An 18,125-nucleotide genomic window follows, 5' to 3' on the forward strand; every position below is an offset into this window, starting at 1 on the left:
GTGTGTTAGAGCATCTTTTGTGTATATTCCCAGGAGTGGTATAGCTGGGTCTTGAGGTAGAGCTATTTCCAATTTTTGAGAAACCTCAAGATTGATTTCCAAAGTGGTTGTACAAGTTTGCACTCCCAACAACAATAGAGGAATGTTCTCCTTTCTCCATGTCCTTGCTACCATGTGTAGTCGCTTGAGTTATTGCTCTTAACCATTCTGGTGGGTGTAAAAAAGAATCACAAATGTAAAAATGATTTGCATTTTTTGATGACTAATGATGTTAAGCATTTCTTTAAGTGCTTCTTGGACATTTAGGATTCCTCTGTTGAGAATTCTGTTTAGCTCTGCACCCCATTTTTAAATTATATTATTTATTTTGTTGGTGTTTAAGAGGCCACCCTCTAACCAGGCAGGATTCCTAGTAGAGGGAGGGGAACACAAACCCACCCACAAAAACTTGGACCCCAACTTACCATACCTACAGGATGTGCAGGGATAAAGAAAGAGCAGAGATTGAGAGAATGTCCAACTAATGTCTGACCACAGCATCCAAGAGAGTCAACCCCTGACACTATTAAAGACACTCTGCTATGATTGCACACAGGAGCCAAGCACAGCTGTCCTCTGAGAGGCCCTGCCCAGCACAGATGGCTGGGACTCAGCCAAACACTGGGCGGCACTGAGAGCCTTGTGGAAGAGTGGGAGCGAGTGAGGATAGAAAAGACCTGGAGGGAACAGGAGCTCCACAAGAAGACCAACAGAGCTCACTAATCTGGGCCCAGGGGAGCTTGTGTAGACTGAAACACCAATCAAGGACCATGTATGGACTGGACCTAGGCCCCCTACACATATGTACTCCATGGACAGTTTGGTCTTCATGTGTATCCCCTAGTAAGGGAGCAGGGGCTGTCTCTGATGAGGACTTTCTTGCAAGCTTTTAGATCACTTCCCCCTGATGGGCTCTTTTGCCAGGTCACCAAGGTAGAGGATTAGCACAGTCCTGATGTGACTTGACCTGCTGGGCAGGTGGGGGGGGTGGGGTGGGGGAGGGGCAGCTGCCTTTTCTGAGGGGTAGGGGAAGGGAGATGAGGAAGAGAGGAAGGGAGGGTGGGGCCTGGAGAAGAGGAGGGAGGGGGCTACAATTGGGATGTAAAGTGAATAAACATATTAATAATAATAATAATAAAGGTCAAGTAGCCAGGCATGTGGCCCAGGTCTGTAATAAGGGCTAACTCTTGGGAGGCTGAGGCCAGAGGTTTGTGAGTTTGAAACTACATTCTGAGATGCTATCTCAAGACAAACAAACAAAACAAAACAATTAATAACAATAACAAATTCATAAATTGAAACAAAAACAAAGCATAAAGGGCTTGAAGAGATAATTCTAAGAAGATAAGCAAATATCCAAACCCATTCAACTATATTTAATGCCACTAGTTAATGGAAACAAACAAAATGCAAAACAAGACAAACTCACACACATAATAAACAGTATGCTGGTCATAAGAAAATAAAAGCCATAAGCCAAAGAAAACAAAATATAAGTCTTGGCAGAGATAGTGAGAAATTGGAGCCCTAATACATCACTGATGGGAATGGAAAATGGTACAAGCATAACAAACTTGGTGAGCCTTTAAAGTTAACTATCAAATCACCAGAAGCTCCAGAGATTTCACTTGCAGGGAATTAAATGTGGAGTTTCTTACAAAATCCTACACGAAAATGTTCATAGCATTTTTATCCGTGATAGTTAAAACACAGAGACAATGTAAACCGCCACTGCCTGATGAGAAGATAAAGAAAATGAGGCTTATCCACACAATAGAATATTATTCATTTATAAAAAGAGACTACGCGGTTGGATGGTTGCATCTTCAGTTAAGAACATTTGTTGCTCTTGCAGACTACCCAGGATGGTTCACAACCACCTATAGCTCTATTACAGGTGTCTAACACCCTTTTCTGAGTTGTGTGGGCATCGAGCACACATGTGGTACACACACACACACACATACACACACACACACACACACACACATCAAATAAAATGAAATAAATATTTTAAAAGAATAATGTATTGATATATGCTACAACATGGTTGAATCTTGAAAACATATTAAGCAAAAGCTGACATAAAAGTTTACATATTATAAGGCTCCATTCTTAAATATTTAAAACAGAAAAACACACAGAAATTAGTAATTGGTTGGGGTTGGTGGAAAGAAATAATGGGAAATGACAATGGGTACGGGGTTCTGACTTGCTGTGATAGCAATGTTCTGGGACTAGACTCTGGGGATGTTTACCTAATAGGTGGATGGCAATATAATGCTATTTAACTGTTAGTTATAACCATTTAAAATGGCACATGATAAATTTTGTTATATGTATATTGACATAATACAAATATTATAAAAGTGTTGCCTATTCAAAGATACAGATTCAAGATATTATCCTTTTGGAGAAACTATGTATCTATTTATCTTGCATCTATCTATCTACCTATCTATCTATCTATCCATGTATCTATGTACAGATAAATAGCCAACTATCTATATTGTATCTATTTATATTTATCTATACATATTCATATTGCATCTATCTGTCAACTGATTGATTGAGATATTGCATTGAACATACTAGAAAACATAATAGAAAAGATTTCATTATCTTTTCAAAGAATCTTTCTAGGACCAAATGAAATGAACAAATAAGAAATAACCAGTGGGGTGCACTCACATGTATTTGACACCATACCTGTGAATTATGTTTAGAATGCCCGGTGATAATGCCATTGATTTATCTTAAATTTTTAGAACTAAGGCTTTGTTTCTACTAACCACAGCAACCAAAGGCATTGGTTTAAATGGATTTAAACTCTAGCCTCCCCAACATCAGACATAGAATATTGTGAAAATTACAATGACCTGTGAAGTTTTAGTTTCTTCACTAGTATATTGCAGATAACATCTAATTTAACATAAGATAATAAATGAATTTATATTTGAAAATTATCATTGAACTCAGCAAAAGTTAAGTATTCAATCTGGTAGCTATTTGTAAGACAAGTTTATACGTACTTTTTTGAGTGTGTGTATGTATGTATTCATGTGTTTGCAGAAAGTGTGTTTAAGTACTTATGTGTGTGGTCTTGTGTCTCCAATCACTCTCTCTCTCATTTTTTGAGACAGGGTCTCTCAAAGAACTTGGAACTTGCTGATTCGCCTAAGCTAGAGAGTCCCAAGAGTCTCCTGGTCTCTGTCTCCTAAATTCTGGGATTGCAGGCTTGTCAACATCATGGTGGCTGGCTTTTCAAAAATGTGGGTTCTGAGGGCTTGAACTCAGGTGTTCATGCTTTCACAGCAAGCCCTTCATCGTCTGAGCCACGGCTCCTAATTCCACATGTACTGTAAAAAAAAAATGTAATTCTTTAATATACTTCCACAAGGCTTTCTCACCTTGGGTGGGAAGGAAGACTGGAGGCTGCCGTCTGGCATGCTGACTAAATTCTGGCACAGACGATTTGAAAATGGTCACATCACGGTGGGTGTCTCAATACAGACTTCAAATCTCTTCCAAGTATTCTGTAAACTGTTCTGGACAGAACAAAAAAGAGTAATTCTATCTTTCTGCGGAACTCAGTTCAGCATGCAGGCCTTTACTAAGTTTAGCAATAGGGAGGAAGTGCTTTAAGGATAAAGAAAGGTTATTGCGTATTTGAAGTTTATAACAAAGCGAGTAAGAAAAGCCCGAGACTAAAAGAGAAAAGTAAGTAAGTCGGTCTCATTTCTTTCATCACACTCCATCGCTGACTTTAGATCGGTCCAAGGACACCAAGCTGTTGGGCCTTGTAGGACAAACTCGCTCTGATATCCAGCCAAGGGATAAAGAAATTGACATAAAGACTCAAAGGAAACCATGACTCTTGCAAAACAAAAGACAAAGGGTGTAGGAAGGATCATAATTCAAGTGGGGAAGCCTGCTCGATAGTCCCAGCTCAGCACAAGGCTTTCCGCGTCTCCTTGACTTCAGTCGGCTGGATGTCAGCCTCACGTAAGGCGGCGTTGCCAAGGGGTGTGAAGAAAACACTTAACTCTAAAACCTATTCCCTGATCCTCAAGGAGCTTACAACAGCGTTGGAGAGATTAGCGGGGTAACTCACACTTGAGGGCGGTCAATGAAACGTGAAAAAGCGAGTTGGCAGAAGCCTTGGAGGAGGAGGAATTCACAGCTCGGGATCACTGGGGAGGCTGGGGAATTGTCAGGAAGGCTTTAAGAGGAGGGATGGAAAGTAGGCCCTCGGTGGAGCTTTAGGAGGGCGGGGAACCCAGGCACTTCGGCCTCGGGACAGTGGAGGAGCCAGCAAAGCATTTGCTGGGGGAGCCTCCCCCCATCCAGCTCCGCACCCCCGCCCCACCAGCCCGGCGCGCACGCGCAGCACGAGCCGGCGGGAAAGCCGACTGGGACCCGCGAGCGCGGGACAAGGCGGGAAAAGCTCGGCGCATGCGTAGTAGGCCGGCAGGCCGGGCTCTTCGGGATGGGGGGAGGAAAGGAAGGTGGAGTTTTCTAGCGGGAACTTGACCCGTTAGGCACCGCGGCCATGGCGGCGCGCTTGCCGTCCTCCCCGCCGGCCCCGACCACTACGGCGCGGCGGTCCAGTCGCCGGTCGCCGTGCGTCGGGCGCGGAGCCGACGTGCACGCCGTGCGCAGCGAGGCCTCGGGTCTGGAGGGCGCCGCGAGGGTGGCCGCCGCCGTCGCGGATAAAAGCGACTTCCTCTGGCGGGGCGAGGAAGGGTCAGGGGGCCGGCGAGGGCCGGGGCGGGCTCCAGTGGCCGGCGCGGCCGCGGCCTCCCGGCGACCCGAGGGCCTCTCCGTGGTGGTGGAGGCGAAGGTGCCGCAGACGCAGCTGCTGGAGGAAGAGCTGAGCAGCCTCAAGGAGGAGCTGGCCCTGTGTCAGGTATCAGGACTGGCCGCCGCCGCCGCAGCCGGCCTTCCCGTCCGCCGCCGCCGCCGCCCGGGCTCATGCTCGCCCTCCCGGGACGCGCCCTCCAGGCTCCACGCCCGGGCTCTACCCACCCATCGCCTGGGCGGCAGGCTCTGCTCCTCTACCGAGCCCGCTTTCGTTTTTGATAGATGCTCTCCAGACGCGCCTTCCTCAAAGCCCAAGTTCCTGGTGGTACCTAGTGCCCACGAGTGGAGTGCATTCATGAGCTGAAATAAAACGGGACCGTGCCACGAACGTAAAATTCACTGATAGAAGTAGACTGCTGTTTACGCTTCAAACCCACACGTACCCTTGTTCTGCCCTTGTTAAACTTCAGTTCCAAACACAATCACAGTTTTTAGAAAACCCCGGGGCCGGGGGGGACTTCACAAGTAGGATGTTGCACAGTCGTTTATTAACTTAGAGTGATCCCATAGACCATGAGTGGGAACTACTTTCATGTGAGCTCGGCAGTTGTCAAATCAGTTGCACTCACGTTACTTCATAGCTTTTCAGATTATTTTAGGGTTTGTGGATGGTAAAGTGATCTTGCCTGCCCTTCAGTGCAGAGATTTTTTTTTTAATTAATTAATTTTGGTTTGCCTTCTTACCGCCATCTCCTTAAATTTGTCCGAACCTTATATAGAGTTAGGGAAAAAAATGTTGAGAATTCATTCAGTTAATTCAGGTCTCTAAAAAAAATCGCTATATTTAAGAGACACTAATTAGGAACTGCCAACACCGAGAGACAGCTTTGCCAGCAGTATGATCAGCTTAAATTAGTAAAACAATAAAACTCATTCTCCTACAGTACGCCCTGTTGGGTTTTCTTGCCCCGTTTTATAGGTCTTTGCTGTAAAAACAAGAGAATCTTGCTTCGCTTGACTGTATCTTGGGTTAAATAGGTTGGGTGCAGTTATTTGGCTGCCCCCTTTTTATTTTCTTATTTTCTATTCATTGGCAAAAGAGCGAGGGGACAAATAAAGGATAGCAATGCACTAAACATTTTGTCCTCTGTAAACCTCACTCTTGGAGGAGTTAAAGATGTGTGTTTATGCTGAAGGCTTTTGTTAAAGTAACAATCTAAGCCACTGCCCACATTTTCTACACTGTCCCTCCGCTCTACTCGGGTATTTATGACCTTAAAGATGTGGCTTCCGGTTTGGCATTGGCCTTTGTGATGTTGGGCGTGCCTGAACTGGGAAATGATTGCAATACTTGAGGCAGATGTAAGAAATACAAATGGTCCTAATTAGCTTAGAATGGCAATTCTTGAGATTTGATAATATTAATAGATGATCTTAGAAATGCGATTGGCAGTATCACCAGGATTATAGCCAAATCATATTCCTGCTCCTAGGGAGAGTAGGGAAAAATAAACTCGTTTTGTAGCAAAGTTAAACATTTTGATTTTTCATATGAATTTTACTTGTTATTCACCCATAAATCACAGCACCCGAGAATATATAGTATGAAAATTTTGTTAGAAACTGCAACCCATAGTAAGAAGTTCATTTTATATCTCAGATTACATGGAACACGTATAGATATAGAGCATGTGTAGGTATATACAGTTCAGAGATTACTTACCATGAGTAGTGCTTAATGTATGTTAGTGCCCCTAATATTTGCCTTACTTGATTATATGTGATCTGTGAAGAAGTTTGGGTGATTCCATGTATGGTTCTGGAGCACCTCAGGAAAGACACATGTAGAAAACAATTGTTTCTCTTCATGTGAGCATTTAATTATGTTACCAAGTTATGCATTTTCTTTTTCATGCACCCCCAGGTTAGCAAGGAAACTGCGTGTCATAGTCAGCTGCAGGAAAGGCAGATTAAATGGAGTGAAAAGCTCTCTATTGTATTTACGGAGGGGAAGAGTGGCTTCTAAATTGTAGTATTTTCCTAAGATATTTCCAAGGACTTTTCACTTATTTCATTTGTTTACCTATTACTTATTTCTATTACGTCTTTCAAGACTATATCCTATTTGTGACAAAATGCAGAAGAGTAGGTGTTTATGCCCATTCATAAAGATTTGTAGACTAGCAGATGAAAGAGGATGTTGGGGGAAGGAGTTGTAGCAGCCAACAACATTTTCTAACTATAATTCAGTTTTGGATGAAGCTTATTTAGGATATTTAAGTGTCAGACATATGTTAATTACCAAATTTAACGATAAACTTTTTGAAAGCATATAGTATTGAAAATCAGAATATTTGACCAGATAACTAAATTGTGTTTTATAAGTACTGTGTATTTAGCTGTGCTAAAGCCCTGTCCAGGTATTAAAAACAGAAAACGAGAAAGATTTGAGAATGCATTTTGTGGTTGGGTCCCTCACATAGCAAGAAGCTGTATCTAACAGACTCATGGTCTTGTTTAATGGCTGATAATGGGAGGGCCCAGAGCCCTGTGGGTAGGACTGTGTCTAGGCTGTGGGTAGGACCATCTCTAGGCTGGTGTTCTTGGGTCTTCTAGGAAAGCAGGCTGAGCAAGCAAGAAAGCAGCATTCCTTTACAGCCTCTGCTTCAGTTCCTGCCTCCAGGTTCCTGCCCAGCTTGAATTCCTGCCTTGTTTTCCTTTAGTGATGGGTTGTGGCCATACGTGCAAGCCAAATAAATCATTTCCTCCCCAAAGTTGCTTTTGGTTGTGGTGTTTTTACCACAGAGATAGAAAGCAAACTAGGACAGCTGGCAAGATGACTTAGTGAGCAAGATTCCCAGAATCTGCTTGAATCCCAAAGTTGTCCTTGATTTTCGTATACACATTGTGGGAAGAGCATGGCCATTCATATTCATTCCCCTCCCCCCGCTCTCTCTCTCACACACACACACACTAAAGAATGAAATAGGACAAAGGGTTAACAGAGTTATGTGTTTTTTGATGAAAACAGCAACTTCTTTTAAGGAGGGATATTTAAGTAATGCCTTGAGTTAAGTTTGGGAATATTCTACCGGAAGATGGTATAGTATGGCCACAGGCTGTAGTTCAAGCACAGCAAGGAAGTCAGCCTGAAGGTCGGGGAGCATGAGAGACGTCGTGGAGAAGTGTGTGTGAGACCAGGCTGCATGGACTTTTCGAGTCTCGGTGAAGAGTTGGAATTATTTGTTCCGTCTACTGGGACTCCATTGGAATTTTGACTAGGAGCCTCTTGTAGAGAGATACCAGCAGGACTTTGGATTGATGTAGACTAAGGGTGAGAGTAGTGAGACTAGGGATAATTTTTACAGGTAAGGTCTTCTGCTGTATAGAAAGTATGGAGAAAATTTCTGACATGCAGAAGGGCAAGCTAATGAAAGAGTAATGGATCGAGAGTTTTATTTCAGACAAGTAAGATTTAAGATGTGCCTTTTGGGCGTTCATTTGGAACTGCCAAGTAGACAGTTGGCAATACAAGTCTGAAGAGTAGATGAAATCTAGGAAGGTTGATTTGTAAAACTATGGTACTCATATAAAATGAACCAAGCCATTGGCTTTTAGCGTTGAATGCACCTCAGAGCTTTCGAGGAATTCTGATACTTGGATGTTACCTGAGACCAGTTAATCAAAACCTCTAGGTCATTTGTTTTAAAGGTCTCAAAAATGGTTTCTATCAATCAGAATCGACAATAACTTCTGTATCCAATGTGTCTGAATCTGTCACATGGATTTGGCAGTGTAGAAGATCATGGAAAATGATGTTATCATGTTGTATAGAGGGAAATTTATTTTCCATGTGTAATCTTCTTTTGTGAGACATCTGTTTAGAACGTCTACTTTTTAAATTAACCTGTTATTTCTTTTAACTGAAGCTTTCTAAGAATTCTTTGTATATTTTGGATACAAGTCTTTTATCAGCTATGTCTTTTATAAATAATTTCTTTCAATTACTGGTCTTTTTTCTTATTTTTATTAAATATTTTTAATTTTTACATATATGCTTATATTATTACAGATATACAAAATAAACTGCCTATAGCAAGAAGAACCATGACATAATCAGGAATTACGTAAATGTTACCACTGGTCTTTTTTGTCTTTTCATTTTTAAATGTTTTTACTAATTCTTTGAGAGTATTATTTGAGAGTCCACTTCCATCGTACTCACCCTATTCCTCCCCTTCTCCTCAATCCATTCCACCTCTTTACCTCTTCCCCTCCATCTCCACCACATTTGAGTCCAACTTATGCTGTCCCATTGTTCCCATGTGTGAGCCCATGCACTGGAGCCTGGTTGACCTTCCAGGGCCCACACGCTTAAAGAAAACTAACTTTCCCTCCCCCAGAAGCCATCAGCTTTCTGCAGCTTCTCAGAAAGGGGCAGGGCCTCCTGAGTCTCTTTTCCCTGGGAAGGAAGTCTTATTTATTGAAAGACATTGCAGAGTGAGTGGGCTGGGAAACTGGAGGCAGTTGGGGTAGTCAGTTCTTTCATGGGGTTTTGTGGTCCAGGGAACTGGAAGACACAGCACTAGGGGAAGGGCAGCTTCCTCTTAGAGTGAATCTGCATTGATTCAGTATTTCAGCATTTGCACCACAAAATGTGAGTGGCAGCGCTATCAGTAGTAGAGTGTAGGCCATCAATCATAGGAATTATTAAAATAAGGTTTTCCTACCACACTTTTAAAAGGTTTAAGCTTTTTTTTTGTATTATAGTTATTTTGCCGGCATGCATATATCTATGTGTCATGTTTGTACAATGTCCAAAGAAGCAAAAAATGGGCATCAGAACTCCTGCTACTGGAGTCACAGGTAGTTGTAAGCCACCATATGGGGGCTGGGCATTGAACGTATGTCCTCTAGAAAACTAGCCACTGCTGTTAACCACTGAGCCATCTCTCCAGCCCCTTCCTACTGTACTTTAAAAGGATTTATTGGTATAATTATAGACAGAGTGGTAAAATTATTATTTTTCATATTTAAAGTTAATATAACAGAATATCTCTTATGAATACAAAACAATTGTACTTAAGTGCCTTTTTTTCCCTTAAGGCTGACAAAGAATTTGTATGGTCTTTGTGGAAACGTCTTCAGGCAACAAATCCAGATCTCACTCAAACTGTCAGCTTGGTTGTGGAAAGGTGAGCTTTCAAATTATTTTTTTTTCTTGAGTGTTTGGTTTGTTAGATTTCTTTTATCTTCAGTGTAAAGTTTAAAACCTGTCAATGCCCCCAAAAGATTAATTCGATTTCCAAATGACCTATCTTTCATAATCACAAAATTGTAATATCTGGATTTATAACAAGAAATGCCAGATTCCCCAGGTACATATAGGTCCTCCGTTCTGCTCACATGTACAGGAGGTATATGCATGAATTGGGGTCTCATGTAGCCCTGGCTGACCTTGCACTTGCTTTGTAGCTGTGGATGACCTTAAATTCCTGATTCACCTGCCTTCTCCCAAGTGCTGGGATCTTGTTCATATTCTGACATATGAGTAGTTAACAGATAAGAGAAAACCATGGCTTAGACACAACACAAGAGTGTGTATAAGGGATGCCACCAGTTTTTTTTTTGTTGTTGTTTTTTGTTTTTTTTTTTTTTGAGATGTCACTTTTGTCTGGCTTCTTACTTGGCAGGCTGCCCTGATAGAGAACTTCCTAGGCTGACTCAGTTTTCTTCATGACATAATTGCAGTGTGCACTTGAAAACCTGAGATGACTTTGCCAGAGTATAGGAAGTGTTCTGGAGTAAGTTGAGAGTTTTCATTTGTTCTTCAATATTGCCCTGTAGGGATGCTCAGTCATTTAACTGAAGATCATGGAGCCTTTCCATGGTCATTAGAAACACTGGAGTGATGCTAGTATTCCTCATCACACATTTCGTATTTAGTAGTCCCCTGGCATTTAACACCGTGATTAACACACTTGCTTTCCTATTAAATGGATTTCATTATGTTTCCTAAATGAGAAACTAAACATATGGATATCTTTCCATGTCCTCATTTCTTTGCTGGAATCAAGCACCTATAGCCCGTGCATCACTTTTGACGACTTCAGTTGTATCCTTGTTTGGAGTCTCTAGCCCTGGGATTACTCTAACATTATCTGGTAATTTTCACGTTAAAATCTGTGATACCTGCCAGACTATGCCTGAGTTTACCATCCTTGACTATTTTAGATCCCTAAAATATTGTAGCTGGCCTTTTCTCACTTGTTTGTGTGTCCAGTTTATCAACCACACTTTCCTTTTAATGGTCAGAATTAAGTCTTTGTTGGTGCTCTCTGGTTGCTTCTTCAGTATGCTGAAATTAAATGTTTTCTATCTCTCTTTTTTGTTTTGTTTTTGTTTGTTTGTTTTTTGTTTTTTCAAGTCAGGTTCTCTCTGTTATCTTGGCTGTCCTGGACTTGCTTTGTAGGCCAGGCTGGCCTCAAACTCACAGCGATCCACCTGCCTCTGCCTCCGGAGTGCTGGGATTAAAGGCATGTGCCACCACACCTGGCTACTCTATCTCTCTTTTTAATTTGAAGCAGTGTAAATGTTCTTAAAAAGTCTTGGCTGTTGAATTGACATTTCTGTGATTTTATTCTTCATTCTTCTTTCTTCTTAATAGTTTTTCCAACTTAAAAAGCTATCATCAAGTTTTACTTGCCCTTTGGTTGAGCAGAAGGAACTAGTGAAATATCACCAGGCTATTTTCTTAACCTTTATAATTTCTATTTTATACTTTTAATATACTAATATTTGAATTTGTAGAAAATACTTAACCTACACATTCTATAAATAAACATATATTAGAGGTATGTACTCAAACTCAAAACCTTTTTGTTGTTAAGATGTATAATAAAATTTTTAGAGATTATTGCTTTATAGCTGTGATTTTCAAAATGTAGTGTATATAATTTGTATATAATTAACAAGAATTCTCTAGAGGAACGGAACTAATAAAATGAATGTATATTATAAAGGATTTATTAGATTGGTTTACATAATATGGGCAGGATAGCCCAACAACGATTACACACTACAGAGGCTGAGAACCTGGTGGCTACTCAGTTAAGGAGGCTGAATGCCTCAGCATTTCAGGGTGGTGCTGAAGGCCGGGAGGATTCCTGGAAAGCTCCTGGTCATCAGTTTACAGTGGAAAGCCAGAGAAGCTAGCTTTCCGTATCGGTGTAAAATGGCAGGAGTAACAGCAGCATCAGAGTAGATACAGTGATCATCAGGGAGTAAAGATGAGCAGGTAAAAGCAGCAGTTTATAGGAACCTCTTTACATCTAGGAGGTACTGTCCAGGCCGGGGGAATGTCTTCTCTACTGACTTAATCCTTACTGGAAACACCCTTAAGGTTCATGTTGCCAAGACCAATAAAAGTATTCTTGGGGGTCCTAGGGGAATTTAGAAGAACATAGTTAGGGGAGTTCTTTATTTTGAAAGACAAATTAAATCATATATTCATTTCCCCACTGTATATGTCCCTTCTAATATACCTCTGATTTTAATCACATGCACACCCAACTATGCGTATGCATAAGATAGTACATAGGAGATTGTCTCTAAAAGTTCACGTGAGCTGTACAGTTTGCCTTACTGTACATGCACCTAAAACCAGACTAGCCCATCTGTTTGTATTTGATTCTTTGGGAATACACTAAATTTGATTGTTATTAGGTATGTTGGTTGTTCAGAGATGAGAGCACAGGTAGCCAGACGCTGAGGGGCTTCTGGCAATGTTAGGTGCCTCGCTTGGAGAGGATGTATACTTACTACTTGCACATGAAGGAAGTGGGCTGCCAAGCACATTACAAAGGCAGGAGTGAGCTCCTGATATCCAGTTCGTTGGTAAGAGGCCAAGAAGCTGGAAATGCCCAACTCTGACTCTGACCACTGGTAACATATTTGGCCAAGCTGACCAGGAAGTGAGAAACTACATTCTTTTCTATCTTACTATTAGATATTCTCCTCACTACTTTCCGTCCCTTTCACTCTAAAGTTTAGGGCACAGAGTCCCTGGCCTTTCCACAATATAAACTGAATTGATTCTCCCCTCTAGGAAAGAATCTCCTCTTAATTGGATCATATTTTTGAAGCATCTTAGAGATTTTCCTGTTCCCATTTCCTACCCAAACTCTGAGGAAACTGGTACGTTCCTCAGGTGATGACATTTCTTGGCCTGCCAAGACTGGATTATAATGGTTATGGTAAGATATGACTCCTAAGTATGCATATAGCTCCCACAATGCCTTCAGCTGCCCATTCAGGCAACGACCCCACTGCATCAGCAGCACCTTTCACAGGAGGCTTACTGGAAGCAGATCACATACTCCAACTGGAGGATGCCAAAAGCCACTGTTTGTACTCAGGGGCCCCGTAGCTAGAAAGATGTCACAAGTTATGGAGGATCTCTGCCCTAAGTCTAAGGAAACAAAAGCGATACTGCACTATGTCCATCTAAGCTGAGCATAAAGACAGTCACTGTCTCAAGACAGGATCCCATAAAGGGACGCCCTGGGAATATGTGCCTTGTCCTTCCATCTTTAAGGGAAGTCCTTCCGGGAGTATCAGGCCATACGTTCTCCATTTTCTCCCTTCCTCTCCATTTCCCCCTCTTCTCTTCATTGAAGGCTATCGTGGGAAAGTGTGCATGCTGCTCTGCCAGGCTCTCCCCTCAGGTATCGCCTCAATCATTAATATAAGTTTGTGGCATCATATTGTACTGTGACATTGCCTGGCCCTAATAAAAATTGAAGCACAGAGAGAGTTGGTCCCCAAATGACCATGACTAGATATAGCATCATCCTTCAGCTAGACACAGAAAAGTGAGGTGAGATTCCATATGTGAAGGCAAGATACCGCCAAGATACCTCCATCACTCAGGAACCAGGGAAGCCCCTGACCCTAGTCATGACATTGTAGGTCATCTAATCCCAAAAGATATATCTACATTTCTTTCAGGGGAAACCATCACCCCTGTGATGGCGCATCATCTTAATAACTACGAATGTTACCAGATTTCATCGTAATTTGTGTGATATATGCTTAAAATTAGATATATCATGAGAAGAGACGTGTGCAGTAGAGGACGTGACCTAATCTGTCAATCAGGACCAAGAAGCACCGTCAGTGTGCCCCTTAGTAACCAAACTCCCTAAAAGAAAGCCTTCAGCAGTAGCTAGGGCCCTTGAAGACACTCCCTCAGGTGGCCCATTGTCAATCAGTCTGTACTGTCAGCTTTCTCTGATTAGCACTCCGCTGAACTAATGTACTGCATTTTATTTTAATTTCTCAATTTTTATAAATGAAAAATTTACATCCAAATTTACATAGTTGATTTTTCTTTTCAACTTAATCTTTAATAGGATAATTTTTTATATTTTCTGATTATAATCTTACACTTTTTGCATCATCTTTGTTTCTTCAGATGTCTTTGCTTGTAATTTTACACATGATTGCAGCGTATCCCCTACTCCTCTCCATCCTTCATGACACTCACTGTTGTTTTCCTGGCTTCACCTTCTCTTCATCCTCCTCATCTTCTTCATTTTCTTTTTGAGTCTCCATGTTAGTTCAGAGCAGAGGCTGTGCTGTGAGGTAGGGATGGGCAGAGGCTATGATGTGAGGTAGGGATGGGCAGAGGCTATGATGTGAGGTAGGGATGGGCAGAGGCTGTGCCGTGAGGTAGGGATGGGCAGAGGCTATGATGTGAGGTAGGGACGGGCAGAGGCTATGCTGTGAGGTAGGGATGGGCAGAGGCTGTGCTGTGAGGTAGGGATGGGCAGAGGCTGTGCTGTGAGGTAGGGATGGGCAGAGGCTATGATGTGAGGTAGGGATGGGCAGAGGCTATGATGTGAGGTAGGGACGGGCAGAGGCTGTGCCGTGAGGTAGGGACGGGCAGAGGCTATGATGTGAGGTAGGGATGGGCAGAGGCTGTGCTGTGAGGTAGGGATGGGCAGAGGCTATGATGTGAGGTAGGGATGGGCAGAGGCTATGATGTGAGGTAGGGATGGGCAGAGGCTATGATGTGAGGTAGGGATGGGCAGAGGCTGTGCTGTGAGGTAGGGATGGGCAGAGGCTATGATGTGAGGTAGGGATGGGCAGAGGCTGTGCCGTGAGGTAGGGATGGGCAGAGGCTGTGCTGTGAGGTAGGGATGAGCAGAGGCTGTGCTGTGAGATAGGGATGGGCAGGGGAGTGGAATCCCTCTTCTCCCCTGCACTTTGGCTGGACTTGGCATCTGTAAGAGTTAGCTGGAGCAAGATGACAAATATGGACACTTCCTTCTGGGAGGAAAAGTGAACTGTTCTTGGTATGCAGCTACCTTCAGTATATTGCCCATGTTGCTGAGCTGGAATGACACAGGGAGGAAACTGTTTTGATGGATACCACACAGTTCTTGCTTTTTATATTTTATTTAATTTTATTTATTTTCTTAAATAGGGGCATCTTTTTTTTTTTTTTACTTGTTTGCCCAGGACTGTTTCTAGAAGCTGTATGTGATTCTATTTTATGTGTTACAGGTTTCACCAGTTTCACTGGGAAGAAATTTTGAGGAACTTCACTGTTTTTCAAATTATTTATTTATTTTTTATTTTCTGTGAATTGGTATTTTTCCTGTAGTCAAGTCTGCATGAAGGTCAGATCCTCTGATACTGGAGTCACATGCAGTTGCCATGTGGGTGCTGGGAGTTGAACCTGGGTCTTATGAAAGAGCAGCCAGTGCTTGTAGCCACTAAGCTCTCTCTCCAGCTCCTTGAAGAGCTTCTCATACTGTCGTGTCCCAGGCTCGTTACTTGATGTTTGTTATTTTAAGCTGTTACAGTGTGGAAGATTGTTGATTCTGTAGTAGATGACTTAACCACTAGATCAAAAGCTACAGACAGTTGTAATAGTGAGCTTTGCTGGTTGAGGCTGTAACTCGGTGGTAGAAGAATTGCTTAGGATGTACAGGGCCCTAGACACGATCCTTAGATAAACTACCAATACACACATGTGTGTGTACACACACACACACACACACACACACACACACACACACACACACACACACACACACACACCAGTTACCATATACAACTTCTACCAGCAACATAAGGAGGTACCTATTTGTACCACATCCTGGATATGATATTACTTTCAAACTTCTGTTATTTTGCTCATCTGAAAGGTTTAAAAAAATGTCTCTTGGAATAGTTTGACTTGCATTTCTCTTAGTTTATATGCATTAGGTCTGAGATCTATGTTAAACTCTCCGCTGTGGACGTTTTCTTACATCTTTGTATGCCATTGCCTTTGACATTTCCAATCTGTGTCCTGTGGAGCCTTTCAAACCTAGTATGTTGTGTGCAGAGCTTAACTGGCTTTTCTTTGCAGGTTCTTCACTACCTAACTTTCTCACTGCCGCACACACACCATTTTCTTCCTTGGCTCTAAATTTCACATATTGAGTGCAATCTTTGATACCTTTTAGCTTCTTTTCTAACAGAAAATCAATTCCCAAGTTCAGTCCCTGTCTCCTTTGCAGTGTCACTCAAACCTAGTAATTCTTCTGTGGCCTTAACTTGTAAATCCTTCTCCTTGGCTCTGACGGTCTCTGCTGTGAATGTCGTACCGATTCCTTTTTCAAAGCCAGTCTGTTTTGCATTTTTATTTTGAAACAAAGAAAAATGTAGACACAAAAGAGTGAGAAATTGTAAAATTCAGGCTAGAAGTAGTCAGTGGAAAACTTGAGAGTAACTTAATGGAGGTGTGGAAATTTATAGTGTTTGCTTAAGCACCTAGGAGACTCCAAATGTTGCCAGAACAACTTAGGTGTTGGGATAAGTACACACATGGCCATATATTAAACAGTGCCAAAAATTATTAACTGACTATCATCCGTCAGACACTGCCTGAAACGAGAGGAAGAAAGTTCTACATTAGCCATTAATGCTCTCTATCTAGTGGGAAGGCATTTATAGAAATGGAAAATGTATAATGGAGTTTGATAAACATTATGAAAAGGATATTCATTTTCATTATGGTTAATTTTCTTGATTTCTTTCTTTAGTGAGACATACAATATTTTTTGTTATTTTTTTGAGACAAGGTTTCTCTCTGTAATAGAGCTCTGGCTGTACTAGTCTTACTTTGTAAACCAGATCCACCTGCCTCTGCCTCCTGAGTGCTAGGATTACAGACACGTACCACCATGCACAGCTAGGATACAGTATTCTTAAAATTCTACTGTAAGTAGTTAGAATTTTATTTTAACCACTGAAAAAAAATCAGCTTTTGATTTCCCTAATTGTAATAACATGATACAAAGACCAAATATTATATATATTATATTTTCTTAAGTGCTTGTAGAAAGTATAATTTCTTACTGATTGTAGGTTTTACTGGTTAGTTTTTTATTGTTAACTTGACACAACTGAGAATTGCCTGGGAGTAACCAACCTCAGTGGAGGCATCGCCAAGATCAGATGGTGCTGTGGGAGGGTCTAGTCTCTGTCCCGCGGTGGGGGGCACCGTATTTAGGTAGGTGGGTGTGAGCTCTACAAGAAAGGTCGCTGAGCACGAGCCAGGGAGTGAGCAGGAAGCCTCATCCCTTCATGGTTCTGCTACAGTTCTTGATTGAATTTCTGCCATGATTTTCCTCAGAGATAAACTGAGACCTGGAGGTGTAAGCTGCAAGAAACCCTTATAGAAGGGAAACTAGAATATCGGTTTTTCCTTGGGTTTTACTATAAATGATTGCTGACAAGGCACATTTTAGATATGGCATTTTTATTAGGTCTGTAATCTATCTCACAGTCTGCTGTATCCTTTGATTGAAGGCCTGTTGCTCACGTATCACCGAAGAGTCCTTACCCGCAGCTTGCTTTTCTTCTAACACCTATCAAAGACCCTGTGCAGCTGGGGCAGGAGAGAGTGGTGACTCACCTCTGGTGAGGCAGGGTCTTGTGATCTCTTCCCTCATCCTGTGAGGGAATATCTGCAGGCATTGCCATAGTCTAGCTACCAGTGTGTTCTTTTTATCCTTTGCTATGACAACAGATTACATCAGCAACTCTACTTCTCCATGGCTGATGGTCTTGTCATGTCCTGAGGGAATACTACATAGCAATTAGCTTAGTGTTTTTTTAACTTGATATTTTGTAGTTTTTAAGCTGCTCGTTGAATAGGTGACATATACAACTATGATAGCTTAATCCTGGCTCTCAGCTTGATTGGATTTAGAAGCAACTAAGAG

General features: G+C 41.9%; 1 protein-coding gene across 8 annotated transcripts in view; it reads left to right on the top strand.

The window, feature by feature from the left end:
* Positions 1-4,516: 4,516 nt before the first annotated feature.
* The window catches only part of CNTLN (centlein), a 251,852-nt gene continuing 238,243 nt past the window's right edge, over positions 4,517-18,125 (top strand). For all 8 annotated transcript variants that reach the window (XM_084779053.1, XM_084779054.1, XM_084779056.1 and 5 more), the window contains exons 1-2: positions 4,517-4,948; positions 9,949-10,037. In XM_084779053.1, the coding sequence (XP_084635179.1) occupies positions 4,592-4,948; positions 9,949-10,037 (446 nt within the window). In that variant the 5' untranslated portion in view covers positions 4,517-4,591. The remainder of the gene's footprint in view (positions 4,949-9,948; positions 10,038-18,125) is intronic.

Source organism: Acomys minous (assembly GCF_964271855.1).
Source record: "Acomys minous genome assembly, chromosome: 1".
Classification (NCBI taxonomy): Eukaryota; Metazoa; Chordata; class Mammalia; order Rodentia; family Muridae; genus Acomys; species Acomys minous.